The 16407-nt window shown below is 31.9% G+C and overlaps 1 protein-coding gene across 1 annotated transcript; it reads left to right on the forward strand.

Annotated features, from left to right (window-relative positions):
• Nucleotides 1-4532: 4532 nt before the first annotated feature.
• On the forward strand, nucleotides 4533-8729 carry LOC25502480 (gibberellin 2-beta-dioxygenase 1). The gene is made up of 3 exons (XM_013590014.3): nucleotides 4533-5034; nucleotides 7044-7401; nucleotides 8293-8729. Exons 1-3 carry the CDS (start codon nucleotides 4634-4636, stop codon nucleotides 8545-8547), a joined length of 1014 nt encoding a protein of 337 aa, XP_013445468.1. The 5' UTR covers nucleotides 4533-4633; the 3' UTR covers nucleotides 8548-8729.
• Nucleotides 8730-16407: the final 7678 nt, after the last annotated feature.

Raw genomic sequence — 16407 nt, forward strand, 5'->3', positions numbered from 1 at the left:
CGTTGGAATAATTTCAGATATTACAAAAAATTAGTTGATAAATATAACCATCCACCATATTACAAAATCAGCAAAAATAGTTAACATAAAAGTCAAAAGATCACCGATACAAAGTTAAACTAAAATCATAATGAAAAAACTTCTATTTTAATGTATGATGATAACCACATTTTCACATAAGAAGCACCCTTTCAAAAACTGTCCTTTTTCGAAAACCCTACAAAGAAAGGATATCCATTAGATAACAAAATATTAGAAAGAAATGTACATGAAGTTGGAAGAGAAAAATAAAAACTACCAAAAAAAGAAATTGGTAATATAAATACGATATACCTTATGGCTTATGCATGTGTTTGAATGAAATATGGTTATCCCATGGTTATTTCATGGGATAGACAAAAATCCACCTCCTTCATTCTCCTCCAAATATTCTTCACCCTTTGGAAAAATGAGTAATCAAGTTTTTGCATGTTCTTGCAATGATTTTTATAGAAAATAAAATTATGCACTAAATTTGTTCAATTTGTAGGTTATCAATATAAAATAATGAGTAGTGGAAAGAGCAAAATAAATTAATTGGAAGTTACATAATAATTTGTAGGTTATAAATAAAAAAATGAGTAGTGGAAGGAATCACACAAATTAATTGGAAGTTACATAATAAAGAAGGCAATGGAAGTTACATAATAAAGAAGGCAAAAATGAAGGAAAAAGAGAGCCACATGGTGAATGCTTAGAGAAAATAATTTAGAAAAGGGGCATTTGTGAGATGACATGTAAGCAAAGTGTTTATAAAAAAGTAGATATAATTTCGTTGGAATAATTTCAGATATTACAAAAAAAGGAATGAGATAATGACTAAAAAAGTAGATATAATTTCGTTGGAATAATTTCAGATATTACAAAAAATTAGTTGATAAATATAACCATCCACCATATTACAAAATCAGCAAAAATAGTTAACATAAAAGTCAAAAGATCACCGATACAAAGTTAAACTAAAATCATAATGAAAAAACTTCTATTTTAATGTATGATGATAACCACATTTTCACATAAGAAGCACCCTTTCAAAAACTGTCCTTTTTCGAAAACCCTACAAAGAAAGGATATCCATTAGATAACAAAATATTAGAAAGAAATGTACATGAAGTTGGAAGAGAAAAATAAAAACTACCAAAAAAAAGAAATTGGTAATATAAATACGATATACCTTATGGCTTATGCATGTGTTTGAATGAAATATGGTTATCCCATGGTTATTTCATGGGATAGACAAAAATCCACCTCCTTCATTCTCCTCCAAATATTCTTCACCCTTTGGAAAAATGAGTAATCAAGTTTTTGCATGTTCTTGCAATGATTTTTATAGAAAATAAAATTATGCACTAAATTTGTTCAATTTGTAGGTTATCAATATAAAATAATGAGTAGTGGAAAGAGCAAAATAAATTAATTGGAAGTTACATAATAATTTGTAGGTTATAAATAAAAAAATGAGTAGTGGAAGGAATCACACAAATTAATTGGAAGTTACATAATAAAGAAGGCAATGGAAGTTACATAATAAAGAAGGCAAAAATGAAGGAAAAAGAGAGCCACATGGTGAATGCTTAGAGAAAATAATTTAGAAAAGGGGCATTTGTGAGATGACATGTAAGCAAAGTGTAGGTTAGAATACATGTATATATAGATAGATAGATAGATAGATAGATAGCAAAATTTTCATATTTGTAGCATGCCGTATAGCTATCAAAGTTTTCCAACTAATTGATTTATAACGAAACTATCTTAATAGAACGTAATCATTATCGCATTTCATCATGTTTTATGATTTCATTTTCTATTTTTGCTGCAGCTTAGTACAATTATCAGAAGAAGAAAAAAAGTCTAAGATTCACATTAAAGAGAGATATGACATTAAAAGAGTGAAAAATGATACTTTATTTAGGATCTTACTAACAAGGGTCCCTCAAAGACTTTTTAAGAATTATTATTAACAAGGGGCCCTTAAAGACTCTTAATTGCAGATTAAGAAATTATTTTGCAAAGATTTTTTTTTTTTTACAAACTAAAAAGTTAAATACACAATTTCAAATATATTGAGATCCTTAAAGAGTGTCATATAATAAAAAGTATATTAAAAAGAAGTACAAGCGATATATTTTTTAAGAAGCAAAACTAGCTCATTCAAATTGACATTGGAAAGAATCGAACCTGAGACCTTGAGTAGGAGCACACTCCTAACTCACATCTAATACCACCAAGCCAACCTAAGTATGGATTCTCTTATCGACCATCGGTTGGGGCGTCAGGAGGTATTCTAATTTCTAACTTTATGGAATGCTTCAAAAGTTGAGGTGTGGGTTGGTAGGAGTTTTGATCATGCTTTGATAATCTAAGGCCGCTTTGTAGCGAACGACAACAATTTTTTTATAGCTAGCATTTATGCACCTTGTGACTTGAATGACATACAAGATTTGCGGTTACAGTTGTGCGATATGATTAACAATAACAAGGAGGCTAATTGGTGTGTTAGTCGTGATTTCAGTGTTATACGTTCTACTAATGAGCGTAGGAGTAGGGTGGTTTGGTCCTAGGCATGATGATTTTTCTCAGTTTAATTAGGTCATTGAAAATTGAAAATCATGTTATATCTGGTCTTCCTCTTTGTGGAAGGCGCTTTACCTGGTACCGAAAGGACGACCTTAGATAGATTTTTATTATCTTAAGATTGGTGCGTTCAATGGCCCAATTGTATTCAGAGGGCTTTAATATGAGATATTTCTAACTATTATATGTTGGATTGTTGGGCAGACCTTCCTGATTATTAGCCGTTTGTATGTGATCAATGACATTCATTTCAAGTGGATGGTTTGGGAGGTTATGTGCTGAAAGAAAAACTTCTATTGATAAAAGGATGTTTGAAAATTTGGCATCATAATCATACTAAAAATCTAGAAAGGTATAATCAATGAGGTTAACAATTGCATTTCTTCCATTGATGTTAAGGGGTTACAATTCAGAGATTGAAGAGGTGAAGGAATTACATTCATTGTCGTCTAATTTGTTTTTTTCGTCAAAAATCAATACTAGTATGCAATGGCAGAAAGCAAAAATGAATTGACTTAGTCTGTTTGAAATAGTTTTTGTTTTCAGTTTTAGAAATATACAAATCCTCTTCTTACAATAGTTATCTTTTTACATGTTTTAGTTTTAGTCCCCAAAATTAAAAAATTCAAAACAATTTCCAAAACTGTAATTTTAAAAAATAGCTTAGCGAAAAAGTTTTTAATTTTCAAGTTTTTAAAAACTAAAATAGAATTTTTGAGAAGTGTTTCAAACAAGCTCTAATTTTTCTTCTTCTTCTTGGAATTATGTACAATCACTTTTCCACTCATTTTCAGGCAGGTAACTGTGATCAATGTGGAATGGAAAATTTTAATTTCAAATCTCTTGTTATGTTGTAGTGTGGTGAATTAATAAAAACCCTTCAGTCTTTAGGAGGTGAAACATGCAATGTGGGACTATGAAAATTTTAAGAGTCCAGCGTCGGATGGAATAAAATTTGGGTTTAATTAAGATTTTTTTTAGGGAGGGGTGTTAAAAGATAATTTTATGCGTTTTTTAATCTGAATTCCATCCGAATGCTAAGTTGATGAAGTGGTTTAACAATACTTTCATAACTCTTATTCCTAAGGTGGAAAGTCCCAACATCTAACAATTTAGACCTCCCTCTTTCAAAAAAATAAAATAAAATTTAGACCTCCCTTAGAAGAAAAACAGATTTAGACCGATTTCTTTAATTGAATGTTTGAATAAGGTATTAGTAAATAAATTGAGAAGTGTTATTGGAAGTCTTTTTCAATATATCTTTTTCTTATATTGTGATGTAATTGTTGATAGTTTTCCTAAGTCTTTTTATGACACTTCTTTTACCGGAAGGGTTTATTAGTTCGGTTAATAAATTTCATTTTAACTTCTTAAAAAAAATATATATATTAATAATAGCAGCTGAAATAACATCCATCGCTAAGGTACACCAATTTCCATCACAAACCGAAACAATTCAGTCAACTAAATAAGTGCAAATATGACAACATATAGTCAAATAAAAATTCAAAAAACATGTAACTTGGTGCACATTTTGAGGTTTACAACACTTAAGTGGAGAAAATAATTGAAAGAATTTATCTGATACAATAATTAAATTATTGAAACAAGTACATCATTTTTCCATTAAATTAATATGAAACTATTGATCTCATATTTGCTCTTTATAATAACTAATATGTAAAGTGGTACATACAAATTATAAATATATTAATACTATCTATAAATGCATTTGACTCAGGTTGTACACATGAGTAAAAACTCATAATATTATAATACTATTGCTTGTAAAATAAGTTTATTCCTAGATAAGACGTTGAGCAATCCAAGCTTCTTTCTTCCTCTATAATAATAATAGTAACATTAATATCTTCCCCACAACACCACTTTTTCAAGTATATAAATAGAGAAATAACCTAAAGCTCTTTCTCCAAGTATCCTCTGCTCATAACTCTAAAGCCCCATAAACACTTAAAAAAAAAAAAACATCTTATTTTTCTCTCAATCTTTCTCACTCAAAATGGTTGTATTGTCCAAAACAAGTTTAGAGCAATATCCATGTATAAGAAACTTGAAACAAACCATATTTTCAACTGAAATCCCTATGGTGGATCTTTCCAAACCCGATGCAAAAAACCTTATAGTAAAAGCATGTGAAGAGTTTGGATTCTTTAAGGTGATAAACCATGGTGTTTCTATGAAATGTATATCTTTGTTAGAATCTGAAGCTGTTAAGTTTTTTTCTATGTCTATTGATCAAAAGGAGAAAGCAGGACCAGCTAATCCATTTGGGTATGGTAACAAGAAAATTGGACAAAATGGTGATATTGGTTGGGTTGAATATCTTCTTCTTACCAATAATCAAGATTTTAACCAATTCAAACTTTCCCCTGCTTTTGGTAAAGATTCAGATAAGCTTCGGTATGTTTTTCAAACTATAACACTATCTTTTTCATTCCAAAACAAAAATGATGTTTTTTCTTTGTGGTGGTTGGGGTTCAAATCCCAAATGTATTTTTTCTGCCAACTAAGCTAAGCTCACGAGGACAAAGAAAAATGATGTTATAAAAGTGTTTGAAGTTATTTTTATGATTTCAAGCTTGATATTTTATATTGTGGAAAATCCAATTAATTTGTGACTAATGCAATTCACATATTGTATTAGAACTTAGAAGACTTTTTTTTTTTTAATTAAAATTTGTTTTTTAAGTTTTAGAGAATGGTTCACATATTATATTAGTTGATTTTTTATGAAATTTTGTTATCTAAGGTCATAAAAAATGGTTTATTAGAAAGAATTGCAACAGATGATTTTTTGTTTAGTTTTTAAATATATAAGCAAAATAATTGTAATTAAGGAGAGAGTATAAGGTATACATCAAACCATTACAAATGAATAGTTCAAATCATAGAACTAATACATATCAAAGTGATGGAACATCATTAGAGAAAACAAAGCTGAACTCCCAACATTGAAGGTTACAATCCAACTCCTTGACACAATTTTGATGTGGTTTAGCAAGCCCAACGTGTCGCAATACTCATCCTTGAAAATAATTTTAATTGTTTAATCCTACTAGACTAGTTTTTCTATCTTTTACTTAAAGAGAAATAATATTGGTATAAGACAATTTTTTGGACTACCTTCTTCTTTTGACATAAAAATAATAATAGAAAAAGGGGTGAAAATATAAAAATACAATAGAGATATGAAAGAAATTTGTTTCAAGGCGAGTTTTAGTATGGGGCAATTGTCAAATTGCCCAATCTTAGATCAATTTTGTTTTATTTGCTATTAGTTGTACATCCTGCATTTTTATATTCCAATTTATAACCATATTTATTTATAATATATCAGTTTTAATTTTAATTTAGCGGGGACTAAAATATTTTGAAGGGACAAAAATGTCATTTTTTATAAGAACTAAAAACAAATTTAGTTATATTTATAAGCACCAAAAATATATTTAACCTTAATTAATATTAAAAAGTTTTGTGGATGGGATTAATATTACAAAGTTAGATACAAACTAAATTTTTTTCTTTATAAATAATGTAGTAAATATATATTTACGCCATATTTTTTTTAGCCCAGATTTAAACATGTCTATGTTTTCAAATTAAAATAAAAATGTTTTCAAATTAATTTTTTTTTTTAGAATGAGCTGTACCTATTAGATTTTTAAACGGGAGATTAAAAAATAATGTATTTACAAATACATTAATTTGAGTCAAATTATAATTGAGTAGGACTATAAATTAAAATATAAAATACAGGGTGTACATATAACAACAAATAAAACAAAATTGATCTAAAATAGGGCAATTTCACAAATGCCCCATGCTAAAACTCGCCTTATTTCAAAAGTGTTTTTGTGTTATCCATCTATATATCTATTGCTCTGATGATGTGAATATTATAGAGCTGATATGGATTAGAAGACATAGTTCCTTGCTGTAAGGTTTTTCTAATATATATTTATGATTGCATTCTACCTTCAATATTTAATTAAATATATTTTTTTTAATATTGAAAATAATACATGCAGCCGCAATTACAATTTTAAACACATGTTTTGTTTTCAATGCATTGAATTTATTATACACCGAGAGAAATATATAAAAGAAAGTAGGACCTAGTTAACGAATGTTTCTACTGTACTTTTTTTATAAATATTTCAAGTTAAGAAATTATATTTTAAAAAAATTAATATTGTAATTTTCAATGCATTCGTTTACACTAATTTTATAAAAACTTACAATTTAAAATCTTAAAATGTGTTATGGAAACATTCGTTAGCATTTTTTTAAAATATAATATAAATGATAAATTAATGATGTGATAGAGAAAAAGAAAAAAAATATGTTGCACTTTTTATGATCTAAAGTGTTTGTTTATTTTCTTTAAAATGTTTTTGTTGTTGTTGCAGCTGTTTATTGAGTGAGTATATGTCAAGTGTGAAAAAGATGGGATGTGAGATTCTTGAATTGATGGCCTCAGGATTGAATATTGAAGAAAATAATGTATTTAGCAAGCTTCTAATGGATAAAGAGAGTGATTGCATTTTCAGGCTTAATCATTATCCTCCTTGTCCTCCTAAGTCAAATTTGAATAATAATGAAAATGAAAATGTGATTGGTTTTGGTGAGCACACAGATCCACAAATAATTTCATTGTTGAGGTCAAATAACACTTCTGGTCTTCAAATTCGTCTCAAAGATAAGAGTTGGATTTCAGTCCCTTCTGATCACAATTCCTTCTTTGTTAATGTCGGTGATTCTCTTCAGGTATCAAATCAAACCACTCTTTTCTTACAATAGAAGTAATCTTAGTATGCTGCTAGTCTTTTTTGTCGGGGTTTGAACCTCACACATTACATGTATTATACATTGTTATTATCAACTGATCTAAATTTAGGAGGACGTATGCTGCAAGTGTGTATATATATTTATATTTTGTTAATTTCACTACCATCGACCAAAAAATCATTTTTTTTTCATGGTTCTTTAGTACTAGTTTTTCCTGTTCCTTTAGATAAGATGAGAAATGGTTTTAACATGTGGATAAAGATAAACACCTACTTTTTTTACCCAATTGTTAGTAGCTTTTTGAATGTGTGTGGATAAATTATGTTACTTTTTTTAGGAGTTAACAGCGGTTTTCGCCTCTTAACTTTTATGAAGTTGTGAATTTGGTTCCCTAAGAAAAAAACTATAACATCGCCTCCTAAGTTTTGCAACTGCGGCCCCTAAAGTCAATTTTTGGTATAAAACGCGTGACATCTCATTTAAGGTGTCACATCGGTAAAGACTGAATCAAAATTGACATTAAAGTTAAAACTATGACATGCAAAACTTTGGATTAATTTTATAGTTTTTTTTTAAGGAAGCCAAAATCACAATTTTAAAAAAATTAGGGGTTAAAACTATTATTAAGCCGTTTTTAAACGCTGAATTTTGGTACATATGTTTATCATTTAATTATACTCTTTATCCAATTCAACTCCCTTGCTTCTGACCAATCCCCATGTGATGGGAAAAGGAGTAAACAACTAAAACTTTTGTAGTCCTGTCGTGTCAACAAGGTTGAATATTATTGTTTACATTGAAATGGGGTATACCACTTTTTTAGCCTTGTGATTCTGACAGATTTGTTATCCACAAAACAAAACAAAACAGGTTATGACTAATGGACGATTCAAGAGTGTGAGGCACAGAGTTTTAGCAAATGGGTTCAAATCTAGACTCTCCATGATTTATTTTGGTGGTCCATCTTTGAATGAGAAAATTGCACCTTTGCCTTGTCTCATAAAAGGAAATGAATGCTTATTATATAGAGAGTTTACATGGTTTGAATACAAGAAATCAGCTTATGCTACAAGATTATCAGACAATAGGCTTTGTCACTTTGAGAGAATCAAAGATTCCTCCTAAATACTACTTTCTAGATAAGATTGGATTGATACACCTGTCAATATTAAGATGTCTATCTCATCTCATGTGTGTAATAGGATTGGATTTTGCTTTTTGCTTTTTTCTTTTTGTTAATGGTTTTCTTTGTACTATAGATTATCTAGTTATAAATCATATTTTATGTTATGGCTTTCTTTGTACTAGGTTATCTTGTTATAAATAAAATTTCATGTTAGATTTGAATTGATTGATTATGATGATGATACATGTAAACTTCTAATTTCTATTAAAAAAAAAAAGTAATTTTTACGAATTAGTTGTTTTCAATGGCGAATCTTCTTTGGGATCCATGGAAGCCATGGTACCCTCAAGGTTTCTATATATATGATACTAACCATAAAATATGGTTACTTTCGTTTGGTTTAGTGGAAAAGCGCTTAGCCGATGTATTAGAGGTCGCGGGACTCGAACATCTTTGCTGGGACTCGAACTTGCACCCCCCGCACTACATTCAAGAAGTATTTACCACTCTTTCAGTTAATAACATTAGCAATATTTTTGGCACATTTTAATATATATTTTAAAAAGGTTTGATACCTCCAAGAATAAAACTCAAGATCCACCGTTGATTGTAGTTGGTTGAATGTAACATCTCAAAATCGTTCATTATTTTAAGATAACTTTTAATTTTTATTTACCTATAATTAAAAAACATATATTTGATAATTGTCCTTTTATTAAGAGTTTATAGCTTATTTTGAGTTGGACCAAATTCATTTAGGTTATATGCTTTACGCACTAATTTATAAAGTTCTGCATTTTAGTTGATAATAACTATAAAATATAAATTAATTTTTAGCAAAAATATCAATTTAATAATATATGAGAGATATATTAAATTAATATATATTTAAACAACTGAATTCTAAATAATTAAATATTAATTCTTTCAAAAAAATATATTAATTGATATAACAAATTTTATGATTACAGAATGTTTTTTATGTTATTTAATATTTATCCGCAGTGAAATTGTTAATTTCACTAAACATTTTAATCAGCTTATCAGCCGGTTATTAACTTATCAACCATCCGTAATTTTTATCAAGCTAAATTTTAAAGTTTGAGTTATGTTAACTTGTGTCTTTATGACACATGTTAAACAACCTAAAAATGGTATCTTTACATTAAAAAAAATTATATATTAACTTTTAAGAAGTTGAATACACGACTTTTGATTTTTATATTTCTATAATGAATTTTTTAACATGTATTTACGAGAACACACGTTAACATTTGCGTTAAGGTTTAGTCCAATCTTTATCAATCGGCCTCGAGCTTGACCACTGTATGACTCACACCTCACGAAGATTCTGCCATCATTATTAATATCAAAGCAAACATTCATCGTATACTATGTAGGTATTAACCTGCCTTTGTATTGCTTGAATACGCATGTCATGCTAGATAGCTACAACTTTACAAAAATATAACTTTTTAATGATGTCGACCTATCGATATCCTTTAAAATTTTACAATACTGTTCTTATTCTGATATACTCCATACACAAAGCATGACTTTTCTTGCATTGTGTGGTCCTTTTTCTTGTCAGATAAAAAGATAATGAAGGAAATGCAAAGATATATATATCTTGACTTCTGGTGATCCAAGTCGGCTCCAAGCTGCAGCTGAGTGGATTCTAACAATCTCCAAGGAATGCCTAGAATTTTGTTATACACTTCTCTAAGCATTAATTCTGTTTTTTAATTTTTGCTCAAAAAAAAAAAAATCTGTTTCTAATGTGTTCATCTTGATGGCATTTTGAGGGTGCTGATGGTTTTTCTTTGGGGGTTTTCGGTGTTTTTATTTTCTCTTTTTGATGTAATGTAAGAACTTATGACATCGCAGTTTCCATAACCGTGTTGTGGTGAGTTAATATGACGTAGAAGGAACTCTAATGCGATGGAAGTGAAGTAAAAATAATGGTCATAAGGAAAAGGGTAAAATTTTGGCTACTTCTCAAACCAAAACGCGTCTGTTTTCACAAACCAAAACGTGTCACGTGTCCCTCTGCTGCAGGCTTCAACTATGTTGAACTCATTCAACTCCTCTCTCCTCCATCATTTTACCCCCAACTTCAACACACCATTGGAAAGGAAGAAAGTGTTGAATCTTGCTTTCAACACCATCATTCATCACCATTGCACATGGTCTAAGAAATGTAGGTTTCCATTTATAAGATACAATAGGGACATTGGTGGGATTCACATATTAAAATATTTTTGAAAATGAGTCACACTAATATTTTATGGAAAATGCTACCTAGTGCCCTAAGGGCAATGGTTAAGAAGATTAATATAGAAATTATACATTGGAAATTGGTTAAAAATAGAATGTTTAACTTGAGGGTTAATTATGTTTTAGGTCCTTATAAATAGACGCGTTTCCAACATTAGTTCCTACTTAAATTTTATTAAATTTTTGATCCCCAACATTTTTTCCGTTAGCAAAATAGGTCCTCGCTGTTAATTGTTGCTGATTGAGCAAACGGTGAAGCACACGTGGATGCCACATCTGACTTTTTTTGACGTAGTCTTCTATTTTTGATATTAATAATTAAAGAAAAAAAATTTCAAAAAAAATAAAACTTCTTTTCACGTCTTTTGATAAATGTAAACAACAAACACTCTGAACTCGTGAGTAGGAGAAGCATACGTCAACAACCGCCTCGAGAATGGTTAAACTCTGCAAGAGAAACATGGCTAAACGTTGTGAGAAGACTTCTGTCAAGAAATAAAATAAAAAAATATAAAAGAAAAGCTCGCTAAGCTGAAAACTTGAAAGGGAAGCTTAGGCAATATAGAGCGTCCCGGTGGACTAAAAACCTGAAAGGGCGGTCCAGGCAAAAATTACGGACACAAAAAAGGAATATACTCCAGGTGGATTGAAATCCTGAAAAGGCGGTCCAGGAAAAAGTTATGGATTCTCAACAAAAAAAATAAAAGAAAAAGGTGTGATGATTAAGACGTGCTAATGGAAGAACACTCTTTGACAGTTTACAAATGGCGATTTCTTCCAGATTTTTGATACACAATGGGTTTTCTCCCTAGGAAGTATCCTCTTCCCCACCAAAATTTCCACTTTGTGCCGGGCTTTACCCCGTCAGTGGCTTGACTTGTTTTGTCTCCAATGATATTTACACACCGTTGAGGTTTGCCAATTGTTTATACTGCGATGTCAGCCCACCTCCAATCTTGCTTGTTGTTATCATGGTTTTTGGGTGCCAAGTCATTAATTGGACTTGAACCTTTTGACCGTTGATATTCTCTATTTTTTCTTGGGAAGGGCAAAATTGAGAAAAACCCTTAGATTCTAAGTTCGGGGGTCGGTTTTACTACGGGAAGGTGTTAGGCACCCGGAGTAACTATAGTCCTCTATAGGAGCCGTTTTCCTAAGTCTATATTCACGCTTATTTTTACTTACTTTTGAAAATGGGAGGTTTATTTAGTTAAGAATGGGGGGAGAGAAGTTGTAAGACTTTGATTTTATTTCGGCTTGGATGAGTTTTGACTCATTGCCTACGTACCGTTTTACGGGATCAAAACCGGCGTAGTTCTTGCTAAAAAGACTTGTTTTTTGTTTTAATTGTTTGATTTTAAGTTTTTAAAAAAAAGTTTTGAAGAAGGAGATTGGGAGGCTTCATGAGCATTAGATTTAGCAAAAAAGTGAGGTTTGATTAGTGATTAGAAAGAAAGTCTAAATGATTAAGATGAATTGAATTTTTCTTAAGAAAGAAGAAAGGAAAAAGAAAATGAAGTGTTGACTTCATACTTATTATGAAAATTTTTGAAATGAAGTTCAATTGTTTTTTTTTTGAAAAAAAGATGGATTTTCTCTAAGTGTTTAAAACCTAAGCGCTTATCTAACCATACAATCCTATGCATACATCTAAGGTGAATGTGTGCGTGTCGGTGCGCCATAGTGTCCATAGTCCATATTACAACGTTGCCTAAGTACATTCTATGGCCTCTTTGCCAAGCTACAAACCAATGGTAAAATATTGCATCACCGAATGAATTACAATTTGCAAAAAAAAAGAAAACTAAACTAACGGGGACAATAATGAAGATAATGAAGTGCTATGAAGTGATCAACATGAAAGGAAATGTTAGTAGAAAGTGGTAAAAGAAGAATATGGCATAAAGCGATGGAAGAAAGTATGGCATAAGACGGTAGAGTGACGATGAAAATAAGCCGGACACATGTGATGAATAATGCGTATGATGCAAGAATAAAACCCAACACATCAAAACAGTGACATATGCATAGCAAACAGTAGCAAAATTCATATGAAATAGTATGCAAATTAAACATGACGAATACGAACATTATGCGCACGAGGTAAAGGGTAAAAATGCGAGAAAAGTGACTTAAAATAGTAAAAACTCTTGACAAATCAACACCAAAATTTTACCAACTTTTCCAAGTAAAATACCACTGAAAATTATCAAGAAAAAATAGTAAAATGACATGGTAATTTTCTTGGAATTTATTGGTGAAAATTAGCATGAACAAAGGGTGCAAACAGCAGGCAATTATGGTGCAAGTAGCAAAGAGAAAGAGCAAAAAACGTAAAAAACTTCCAGCCCAAACCAAAATCCAATACAGACTGGGCCTGGATCATCCAAAGGCTTCAGAGGCGTTGGATTGATCCAGATTCAGATCTGACGGTTTAGAACACACAGCGCATGGCAACATAAATCAAGCGTATGGTAACAATGCATCACAACCGTTCAAAGGAGAAAACCCTAGATCCTACGGTTCAAAATGAAAACGAAATAAACCGGACCGGTTCACGCGTCTATATAAGGACATGGATACCGGTCCAGTCCATTTCTTTCATTTCCTTCTCTCTCTAAGTTTCCCTCTCCTCTCACTTCTCTCTAACCTCGCCGCCGGCGAGGATGAAGCTACGGCGGAGACCTTGAAGGTCCGCCGGAAACTTCATCTTCTCCGGCGAGTTCATGCAGTTTCCGGTGACCTAAATTTCCAGATTTCAAAGATTCTTACTTCTTTTGATTCGTCCTTTAACCCTAAACACGAATCCAGCAGCTGTTTTTTCAAATACGGTTTGAAACGTTGTAGATCTAAAAAGTTCCGTACGGTTTTTGAAACTGATTTTTGGTTTTTTGAAAAGAAATGTTTAGATCGTTTAAAGATCTACATCGTTTCGTTGTTTGATTACGCTTCTAGTACTCGTTCTTGCCTTCAAAACTTAGATCCTTATGGATCTAGGTTTCGTGTTTACGGTTACGGTTTTCTTTGAATTCTGGAAATTTTTTGATATGCTTTGCTTGCGTGATTGTTTTCTACAGGTTTAACAGTGATATTACTTTTGAGAAAAGATTCTGAGTTTTACCTAAGGTTTTGGTTGAAACCTTTAATGGAGGAAATCTTTGGGAAAACTTGAATGTTCTTGCTGGTTTTTGATTCCTTTGCTTGTTCTGGGACCGAAAATAAATCGGTGATTCTCCTTTTCTCACTGATTCCGTTTCTTCATCTTCTTCGCCGGTTTAGAACTTCGCTTCTTTCCCTCTTCTTTTCACGCTCTGTGATCAACGCTTGAGCTTGCTTTAATGCGAGCTCGCGTTTGGAATTGCAGAGAATGATCAATTCGATGATGAAGATTCAAAAGAATCTCTGAGAATTGATCCAAAAACTGTTGATTCTGATGAATTTGATTTCTGAAAAAACGGTTAGGGTTTCGTGTTCTTGGTGATTTCTCTGTGATTTTCTGTTTTGATCTAGTTACTTGAGAAAGAGAAAATTGGAAATGTGTTTATGAGTTGGCGTGTGGTTAATGGCTTTGAATCTGACTCACTGTTTATATAGTTGACATGTGTACACTTGAGCCAATGAAATTGTGACACGTACCCTGGACTTGCTCACTTGGGCGCTGCTTGCTATTTTAAGGACCAATCTGCAAATTGTGAAAATGACAAGGACTGGACTGCAAAATTAAAAAAAAACTTGAAATGAAATAAATAATAAAAAAAACAGTTTGGACAAAAATGCAATTTTGGGACCTCAATTGAGGGACCAAAATGCAATTAAAAATAAAATTTGAATAAAAAACAAAATTTGACCAAACGTAAAGTGAAACAAAAAATAAAGCTGACAAAACGGACTAAAACGAACCAATGGCTTAAATGAGGTACTTCAAAGTAACCTCCCCATGCCAAAATTTTATGTGAAATGACCAAAATGCCCCTAGGGCTAAAAATGACCTAAACAGAGCCAAATTGACTCGACACTGACTCAGATGCAAGTTTGAAATGAAATTAGCAAGGTTTACTGATGGAAAGTTAAAAATGAATTTGAAAAGACTCAGAGACAGTCACAAGGATGAAAATGGGTCCCACTGCAGGAAATGACCAAAATACCCTTCTGTATGACTTTTTGCAAATTTTGAAATAAACTGTAGAAAAAGCAATGTAATGATTCAGAGACACTTTTAAATGACTTACAAGACAAGTAAAGACATTTCGAAAGGTTTTATGCAAGAAAAACATAGGTAAAATTGTGATTGAAAATACTGCGAGGCAGAGACAGTTTGAACTGTGCAGTTGAAATTTGATAATTGACAAAGTTTGAAATGAAATTGGGCCCAGTATTTTTAGGTCCAAAAACAGGGTATAACAGCTGCCCCTATTTAAGTTTCTTTGTCTGGAGAGTCAAGAGACGGAGTCTTTGGCTTGACAGGACGAAGATACTTAAATATTAGCATTTGCACTGTGTTTGGACGTAAAAATACGCCTACCCATTTTCAAATAATATGCATGCCATGCATCATTTGGATTATGAATGCAAGACCTCACGGGGATTGGAATTAACAAAATATGTCGTATCCATTGCGGGATTGGCAGACATTGACAAAGATAGTGAATAGCAGAGTAACGGGGAACTAGAAACAAGTTGGACAGGTACAAGCTGTTCTTGGATTCAAACTAGCCACTTGACCGAGGATGAAACAAACAGACAACTGCGAGTTGTTCTTATGGATTCGAACTAGTCACTTCACAGGGGATAGAGGTTACTGGACAAACATGAGTTGTTCTTATGGATTCGAACTGGTAACTCACTTGGGGATATTGGAAAGTGCGAGTTGCTCTTATGGATTCGAACTGGTGACCCGACTGGGAAAAAGAGAAAATTGGCAAGTACGAGTTGTTCTTATGGATTCGAACTGGTGACTCGGCTGAAAATATGTAAAATTGGCAGGTACGAGTTGTTCTTAAGGATTCGAACTGGTTACTCGACTGAAAACATGTAAAATTGGCAGGTACGAGCTTGTTCTCGGATGCGAACTGGTTACTCCACCGGAGACAAATACAAAATAGACAGGCGCAAGCTGCTCTTGGATCGAGCTAGCCACTTGAGCGAACAGAGACAGATAGACGGGTACAAGCTGCTCTTGGATTGAGCTAGTCACTTGACCAAACGGAAACATATTCACTGGGGATTGGTTTGTTGACAAAATATAGATTGAGATTGACTTGACGTCGATTTGAATTGAAAGGTAGAAATTGACCGGTATTATTGGCTCACAAGGTTTTGACAGAGAACCTGACATGAGTTTTGAATTGAGACTGATATTGTTATTGGAAATGCGATATGCATGGATGATATAACAGTTTTATTAAATGCATGGGCACGTAATATGCATGATTATGCATGTATGAATGCTTGTAATGCATGACTGTTGGCAGTTTGTAGGCACGACTTCACGGGGAAGACAAGACATCAGAGTATTGGGCACGTAGTGGCTCGTGCTATATTACACATTCTTGGAAATCCTCTTTGGAGATGACGTCGTTGGG

The sequence above is a fragment of the Medicago truncatula genome, chromosome 8 (genome assembly GCF_003473485.1).
Source record: "Medicago truncatula cultivar Jemalong A17 chromosome 8, MtrunA17r5.0-ANR, whole genome shotgun sequence".
Classification (NCBI taxonomy): domain Eukaryota; kingdom Viridiplantae; phylum Streptophyta; class Magnoliopsida; order Fabales; family Fabaceae; genus Medicago; species Medicago truncatula.